We start from the raw sequence: 9,169 nt of genomic DNA, 5'->3' as shown, positions 1-9,169 counted from the left end.
CGCGATTTTGAGAGGAGAAAGCAAGATGTCGCACTTCCGCTGCACGTTTCTTCGGGAGAAACGCTGGGGGGTAATTTGAAGAGCTCGAAATCTCGGCAAAGTGCTGACCCAACGAGTTAGAAATTGCGACGGGGTCCACTAATGTGTCATGCGCGACAGTGAGCCCAGAGACCGGGGAGAAACTAGGCGCGCCTGAGAACCGTCGAAGCCAACTCCAAACTTCCGAGGAGGGAGTGAAGGTGTTAAATGAGCTAATAAAGAATTTCCAGCTTGCCTTCTTGCTATCGCGGATGACACGACGGCATCGCGCTCTGAGCTGCTTATAGCGGATACAGTTGGCTAAAGTAGGATGGTGGCGGAAAACGCGGAGAGCACGTCGCCGCTCACGTAGTGCATCACGGCATGCCTCGTTCCACCAAGGAACTGGGGGGCGCCGGGGCAATTCGGAGGTGCGTGGTATTGAATGTTCCGCAGCTGTAAGAATAACGTCGGTAAGTGACGGTCATCGAATGTCGCTAGAGACGAAAAAAGTGTCCAATCGGCTTGGGCAAACTTCCAGCGTCGCGGGCGCATATATGGCTGTTGAGGCTGCAGTCTAAGGACACATGGAAAGTGGTCACTCGAGTGTGTATCATCAAGGGCGAACCATTCGAAGCGCCGAGCTAGCGGAACAGTACCGACCGCAAGGTCCAAATGAGATAAATTTGTCGTGGAGGCAGACAAAAATGTAGGGACCCCAGTGTTGAGGCAAACTAGATCTGCTTGGTGGAAAACGTCTAGCAATAGTGAGCCACGTGGACAAGGATGTGGAGATCCCCAAAGCGGGTGGTGGGCATTGAAGTCCCCAACCAGCAAATATGGGGGTGGAAGCTGACCAAGAAGATGAAGGAGATCAGCTCGTGCCATTGGTGTGGACGATGGAATGTATACAGTACAAAGAGAGAACGTGTATCCGGAAAGGGAAAGACGGACGGCGACAGCTTGGAAGGAAGTGTTTAAATGGATTGGGTGATAATGGAGAGTTTCATGGAGAAGAATCATGAGTCCTCCATGTGCTGGAGTGCCTGCAACAGAGGGGAGATCATATCGGACGGACTGAAAATGAGGGAGAACAAAGCGGTCATGGGGACGCAGCTTTGTTTCCTGAAGACAGAAGATGACCGGCGAGTAGGATTGTGAGAGGATCGACAATTCATCCCGATTGGCTCGAATACCACAAATATTCCAGTGGATAATGGACATAGGGTGAACAGAAAATGGAGGAATGTGACCAAGGTCACTGTCAACTCAACGACTGCTCTGAGCTTGCGACCGACAGCATGGAATGGCATTCAGCCGAAGGCAGAAGATCCTGATCCATAGGTTGGTCAGGAGCAGCTCCTGCCACCAGCGACCGGCCGGTTGATCGGCCGCCAGCAGTGCGCCTCGGCGACACAGAAGACGGCTGAGGGCGATTTCCGCCAGGTGGTGCTGTAGATGGGACACGCCTTGGCGGAGAAGGAGAGGAACTGGGTTTCTTTGTAGCCTTCTTGGAAGTATGATGTTTAGGGGAAGGAGGAACCGATGGTTGGGAAGTTGCCGTACGTAAAAACTCTTCACGAGTATGCTCTTTTTTCGAAGACTTGGTGTCTGACTTTTGTGCTCGAGATTTAGCAGAACTCGACGAAGGGTGAGCCAGAGAGTGGGCAGGCGAAAGTGGTGAGGTTGAACGGGCGATCTTTGCGCTGGCCGATCTGACGACCGTGGCACTAAAGGTGAGGTCGCATGTCTGCGTGGCCGCCTCCTTTGTTGGCCGATGAGAAGCAAGGACAGCGCTGTATTTTCCTTTCTGAGGCACGGTGGGCTGTCGACTGGCGAATAATTTTCGAGCAGCAAAGGTCGACACCTTTTCCTTTACTCTAATTTCCTGGATGAGCTTTTCGTCCTTAAAAACGGGACAATCTCGAGAGGGAGCGGCGTGGTCACCCATACAGTTGATGCAGCGAGGGGATGGAGGTGGACAAGCACCTTCATGGGCATCCCTGCCACACGTAACACATTTGGCCGGATTGGAACAGGACTGGCTGGTGTGATTGAACCGCTGACACCGATAGCAACGCGTAGGGTTTGGGACGTAAGGGCGAACGGAAATTATCTCATAGCCTGCTTTGATTTTCGATGGGAGTTGAACTTTGTCAAATGTCAAGAAGACAGTGCGAGTTGGAATGATGTTCGTGTCAACCCTTTTCATAACCCTATGAACAGCCGTTACGCCCTGGTCAGACAGGTAGTGCTGAATTTCTTCGTCAGACAGTCCATCGAGGGAGCATGTATAAACGACTCCACGCGAGGAATTTAAGGTACGGTGTGGTTCCACCCGGACAGGGAAGGTGTGTAGTAGTGAGGTACGCAGCAATTTTTGTGCCTGGAGGGCACTGACTGTTTCTAACAACAGGGTGCCATTCCGTAATCTGGAACAAGACTTTACAGGACCTGCAATTGCGTCGACACCTTTCTGAATAATGAAAGGGTTGACCGTGGAGAAGTCGTGACCTTCGTCAGACCGAGAAACAACAAGGAACTGTGGCAACGATGGAAGAACTGACTGTGGTTGAGACTCAGTGAACTTACGTTTGTGAGCAGACATAGTGGAAGGTGAGGAAACCATTGCGGAAGAATCCCCCATGATTACCGGCGTCTCCGATGGCGCGCTCCTCCCTTGTGGGGGCCCTCTCTGAGGGCACTCCTGCCTTAGGTGATTGTTCACACCTCAGGTCACACCTCCCGACAAACGGACGGAGGGACCAATCGGCACTTTCGGAAGGTATCAGCTCGGGTAATCACCCCTCCCTGGGCCTGGCCGTTACCAGGGGGTACGTACGTGTCCTACCTGTCTACCCGGGGCGGGGAATTACGCGTTACCCCGTCACCGGCTACGCATGGAAGTGTGTGGGTTGGCCTTCAGACACGCACAGGGAGGAAGAAAGAGAAAGGGAAAGGAAAGAAGAGAGGTCTCAAACGCCGCAGCGGAGAAAAGGATAGAGAGAAGAGGTAAGGAAAAGAGAAGGACAAAGGAAGGATGAAGACTTTCAAGCAAGGAAGGCGAAGAATGTGGTACATTTACAAGCGTCCGTCTCCGGACGTAGGCGCAAACCATACCCCCAGTGGGGGAGAAAGGGAAGGAAAGAGCCAGAGGTGAGGGGGGGGGGGCGAAGATGGGGGATGGGGAAGGATGCGGAAACGGAAGGTATGCAGCCCGGAAAGGAAGGAAGGCCACATCAGCTCGGGGTCCCGTGCTCGCTACGCACGTATCCACAAAAGAGTTGTGGATCCCCTGGGGGGGGGTCTTTGGGAGGTGGTAGTGACTGGAAGTATAAGGTATGGGAGATGTGTTTCTGTACACTGTTGGGAGTGCAAATTTCAAAAGGAAATATTAATTAACAAACACTCTATATATACCCTGCCAGGAAAAAACTGGTATGCCCTTTTAGAGGTTTCCAATTCACTTAACATTTATTGTTGCAATAGCCCATGTGGCGTACCTGAAATTGTTACATTTACAGATCAATGGCAGAAGCGGTTCTGAGGTAACATTCTCGAACTATGCAAAAACAACCATATTGGTATGTGCTGTAGTCTCCATGGGCGGCAATGCAGGTGCTGACTCTGGCATCAAGTCGATCATGCAGATGGTGAATACTGTCCTATGACAGATCTCCTGTACCGTATCTCCCCAGTCACCCTCCACCTCCCAAGTCCCACCATCCAGCCACAGAGAAGCATTCCCCTTGTGACATGGTACCACTGAGGATTGGAGCAACTGAATCACATTCTCCGCCAAGGTTTCGACTACCTCTCATTGTGCCCTGATATGAGGAATGTCCTACCCACTATCCTCCTTTCGACCCCTCCCACAGTGGTATTCCACTGCCCACCAAACCTATGCAATATCCTCATCCATCCCTACAAAACCCCAACTTAAAACATCTTGCCACATATCCCTGTAACAGACCTAGACGCAAGACCTGTTCCATGCATCCTCCCACCACAACCCACTCCAGTCTGGTCACAAGCACCACCTATACCATCAAAGGCAGGGCCACCTGTGAAACCAGTCATGTGATCTACAAGCTAAGCTTCAACCACTGTGCAGCATTCTACACAGGCATGACAACCAACAAGCTGTCTGTCAGCAAGAATGGCCACCGACAAACTGTAGTTAAGAAACACTGCCCAACACAATGTTCTTCATTCCAATGACTGCTTCACAGCCTGTGCCATCTGGATCCTCCCCACCAACACCAACTCTCCTGAAAAGGGCAGGTAGGAACTCTCCCTGCAATATATCGTAAGTTCCTGTAACCCTCCTTCGTTAGTCAATGTCATTTCACGTCCAGCTGCTTCGCTGTTCCCATTCCAGCCCTACACAGTCCTCTATTCCACCAATGCACCCACAGTCTTTTTATTTCTCTCCTTTTCCACTACCATCCTCCCACCACCCACCCTCTGTTGAATCTCCTGACTGCACCTAGTTGCCCTATCCTCTCTCCACTTCATCCCTGTACACACCCACAAGCAGCACTTCATTGTGCCCCACCACTACCCCACTATCCCTTCCACTCCCCACTCCAGCCTCCTCAACCTCCACCACCTAGTTGCTTCTCCCATCAAGCGCTGCTGCTCAAAGTCTGGCCCTAACACTATGGTCATGTGTGCATGAGTTGTTTGTGTGTGTGTGTGTTTTGTCTATTTTCAATGCAGGCCTTGTTGGCCCAAAGCTCCCTTTCTGACACTCTTTTTGTTGTGCCTATCTGCGACTCAGCATCTCAACTATAGAGTGAGTAGCAACTATACTTTTCATAATAATGTTACGTAAAAGTTAAATATTTGACACCCCCACCCTTGCATTTTTCAATAAGGGCAGAAGTAAACTAGGCTTCACTACTAGTCAACTTTTTATTGCAACCAGATTTTCTGATTTCATCTTCTATGGCCTTGTCAACTCACAATCACCATTTCACCTTACCTAGACTTCGGGCTGCACAACAGATCACTCTGTCACCACAACCAAGATTTCATGGTGGTTCCAATGTCACACTTTAATCCAATATTACAATCAGTATCGCATTACAAGACTGCACCACCTGGTGACTGCTGTGTGGAAGGAAACCTACACAGTGTTAGGCAAATGGTTGTTTTTCAGTCCTTAGACAGGTGGGGAATAGTATTAGCAATAAACTGCATAATTAAATATGCTGGACATAACATTCCAGTTTCATAAAAAATGCAACAAAATAAATTCACATTTTCAGAATGAGTGAAAGATGAAGAATATTTGAAATAATGTGATTGAACAGTTCACATGCATACTGGTTTGAAGCCATCATATCTACACACACTTTAAAAGAAAATGAGAAATATGTTAGTCAGTTAGAGAGGAAGCCATTGTCAGTTTATTCTTTTGTGTACTGCATATCTTCTTATGTCTTGCTAAAGAATATTTTGATCTTCTAAGCATCGAGATAATGTCAATCACAGGAAATGGTGTTACTCTGCTGTAAAATATGGTATAATCATAATCACAACCATGAAATTATGGGCTTCACCTGTTTATGACAGAACTGTAGTTTCAACTAGTGTATGATAATGCACCATCTGACAAGTGATAATTCATAACACCAACACCTCAAGTTTTGCAGGAAGCTACTGCATATTAGTGGTAAGTCTTCCAAGCTATTCCACAGTATTTTTAATTAGTACCTTACTCTGATTCCATTAGTTTTTAAAGTTCAGGGTTTAGAGCTCGCATAATATATCTTAAGTCAGATTAGAAACTGGGAAATATTAAATTCTTTACAAACTGTATATTATAAGATACTGCCTAATTATTACTGTTACATTATTCCAGATTCACAAAAACTGATACCCTTCATTTTTGCAATGCACAACCATTCAGCTGCATAAAGGCGTTTTCTCCATATCAATTTCTGCTTGAAATGCATTATTACTCGTTGTCAGTTTAAGTTAAAAACACAAATGAGGAACTCTGATTGGACCTTTACTCACTTTGCCAACGGATCACATAGCCTACCATTCTATTGTTCAAGAATACCTACAACACATCTCTACATTGCATAACAAAGAAGTTGTGAGTAGTTTATGCAAAATTGTTGTGTATAATATTTCAAATAAATGAAAAGACATAACAATTAATACAATTTATGACACAAGAATTTGGCCTTAAGATTTACTTCAGACCATTGTGTAACACCTTTACACAGAAACTGAAACCCAAAAGAATGCTATAACACCAAAGAACAATTAGTTTTATCAGTCATGTTACAAAGGCTGAAACACAAGTTATACTAAGGCAAACTGAAAATAAATGTGAGGAAAAGGCTGAGGGGGGGGGGGGGGGGGGGAGAAGAGGCCAGTTTGGATGCAAAAAGCATAAAGGAACAAGAGATGCCAGAGACTCTCAAGAGTGTGATAGAAGAATGAATAGTAGAATGAACATGGTGTGTATTTGTTTTATCAACTGGAAGAAGGCATTTGACACAGCTGGAGTATACTGCTGAGGATTTAAAAATGTTGGAGTACAGAAAGATAGAAGATTAATAAAAAGAGATGTACACAAACCTAAAAGTGACAAAGTAGAGTATGAGGACATGAAAGAGAGATGCATTGGAAAGGGTGTAAGGCAAGGATGCTCACTGTCATCACAGCTGTTCAACATATGTCAAGAACTGATAGGTAAGGACTCAAGAGGACAAAGGTTAAAGACTATAAAATATGCAGATCAAGTAGGATGTTGGCAGAGCTACAGCAGATAACAAAGAGTACTGCAGGAAGGGCGTGAGGACTGTGAAATGAAGATAAGAATACAAATGACAGAAATGGGATTAAGCAAAAGAGAAACTCCAGCCAACATTTTCTTAGACAGAAAAAAGATATACCACATAAAAGCCTTTCTAAAAGTGATAAGTCTAATAATGTAGAAAGGAATCTGTACAAAAGAAATGAGCAGGATAAGCTGTACAGAAGACTTGAAGAGGTGCATGTATGAGCAAGAGAGCATTAGGAAAGGTGAAGCAGTTACTTACATCTAGAATTCCAATAGAGATAAGAAAAAGATATGCAAAATTTGTCTGGAGTTTATTGCAATACAGCAGTGAATCATGGACAGTTACAAAGATAGATATTTAGAAAGTTTTGAAATGTGGTTTAAAGTGAAACAGACTGAAAGACTTAATAATAAAAAACTAATGAAGGAAATACGGGTGAGGGAAGATCAGTGGACATGATTAGGAAGAGGAGACAATCTCATTTGAGAATTGTCTGCAACAATAGAGAGAATAAGGGAAAGAGTCAGAGGGAGATGAAGGACACAATTGGAAAGATGGATAACATACAAACAGATGAAGGAAGGTACTCATATCAGGACAAGATGGAGTGTCTCCAGTTGAAATCTGTCATGAGACAAATATGCTAAATAAGTGTTGATTGAGATTTATAAAACCAATCAAACAACTCATCTCTCTCCATAGTGCACTTTTAGAACTAAGTAATTTGTAGTTATTCCACATCGCCCAAAAAATTAAACAGGCCAATTCCCATAATTGTTGCAATTGCACAGATAATAATTAAGTTAATCTAATACAAATACTCTTTATTTACCATGATCTTAATGTTTTACAGCATGAATAAAGTAATTAATGCTTTGACTTGGACAAGAATACCAAGAATTATTTAAGGTGTTGTATACAGCACCTTGTGTACTTTTCACAACACATCCGTTGTCTTCCAGACTCCTTTCAAGTTCTGTTGGTGTAATAAATTTCTCCCATGCATGTGTTCCTTTGGGCACAATTCCAAAAACATATTCCGCTGCCCAGATTGCAAATACTCGAGACGCAAGAGTACGATTTATTGTCGTGATGAAAATGGATCCACCAGGCTTGAGCACTTTACAACAATGTGATACAAACGCCTTATAGTCTGTTGCATGTTCTGTCACCTCAGAAGCGATAACAGCATCGTAATACTCTGGCTCTTTCTCTGCGATTTCTTCGATAGTAGAGCACAGGTATGTAAGAGTCTTAAGGTTTTCGTCTAATTCTAAATGGGACTGCGCTGCCGCTATAATATCACTGCAAGGATCGACAGCTGTCGTCATCGCACCCATTCGTGCTATTTGTTCAGACAAAATACCAGCACCGCAGCCTACATCTAGTATCTTCAGATCTTTTAAGATTAGACTGCTTTCAATTTTCAAACTGCGGTTAACTGCCGTCAAACCGTTCACAATAAATGGCACTCTTACTGTATTGAATGAATGGAGAGGTTTCAAAGGACCATTTGCATCCCACCATTGGTTTGCCAGTTCTTTAAATTTCCTCATTTCATTATCACTAACTGTTGAAGGGTTTGTACACATGTATACACGAGGTAAATAAATACATCTAGCCAAACACACACTCCTTTTAAACATATTGCCGAGCCTTTCGAGAAAATACAATACTTATCGAGTGTCAACACTTGACTGTCGTTCACGAATGACTACGTTAACTAACACGCACATATCGTCTACATTTCGGTTGTCCGACCGAATAAGCGGTAAATACAACTATTTATGTAACACTAGCAGAAATGTAGCAGAAAAACGAGACGGTAGATGTCAAAGAGACACTTTGGAAGAGATTCGGAAGAAAATCCCAAAGAGGTATACAATGTTATTTATATAGGTAGTTTGAAAAATCTTTGGTTTCGAAGACCTTCAATTGAAAGCTGGAGGATGCACTTTATTGATGTATTGAGTGGTGGGAGACACATATACCGTTTTTGAGTAGTTCGTAATACTGACAATCATACGAGGATATTTCCACCGTATGCTTCATTCCCCCTACTCCAAAAGGTTCAAGAAAATTGACCATGACAGCTACATTCTCCCTCGTTTCGATAATGAAGTATGAGAAACATGTAACGATATTCCTGGTCATGTTACTCTATCTTGTTACGTGGTAGACCTGTCGAGCTGAAGACCATTCAAAACGGTTTTTGACACCGCAATATTTGAATTATCTGCAAATCAAGATGTCTATGCTGGTTCTTAGCAACTATGCTCCGTAAAGCCGGGTTTACACACACAACAAAAGTGTCGACATAGCTAGCTGCTTACTGCAGTTGCATG

The 9,169-nt window shown here is 44.5% G+C and overlaps 1 protein-coding gene across 1 annotated transcript; it reads right to left on the bottom strand.

Moving 5' to 3' along the window:
• Nucleotides 1-7,627: 7,627 nt before the first annotated feature.
• Nucleotides 7,628-8,667, bottom strand: LOC126237211 (ubiquinone biosynthesis O-methyltransferase, mitochondrial). The gene has a single exon (XM_049947095.1). The coding sequence runs from the start codon at nt 8,468-8,470 to the stop codon at nt 7,664-7,666; it is 807 nt and encodes a 268-aa protein (XP_049803052.1). The 5' UTR covers nt 8,471-8,667; the 3' UTR covers nt 7,628-7,663.
• Nucleotides 8,668-9,169: the final 502 nt, after the last annotated feature.

The sequence above is a fragment of the Schistocerca nitens genome, chromosome 2 (assembly GCF_023898315.1).
Source record: "Schistocerca nitens isolate TAMUIC-IGC-003100 chromosome 2, iqSchNite1.1, whole genome shotgun sequence".
Classification (NCBI taxonomy): Eukaryota; Metazoa; Arthropoda; class Insecta; order Orthoptera; family Acrididae; genus Schistocerca; species Schistocerca nitens.
This window is presented reverse-complemented; position numbering and strand designations above follow the sequence as displayed.

Bases quoted from the DNA above. Each gene is read 5' to 3' on its own strand.
- LOC126237211 (XM_049947095.1), bottom strand. From the start codon at position 8,470: ATGTTTAAAAGGAGTGTGTGTTTGGCTAGATGTATTTATTTACCTCGT.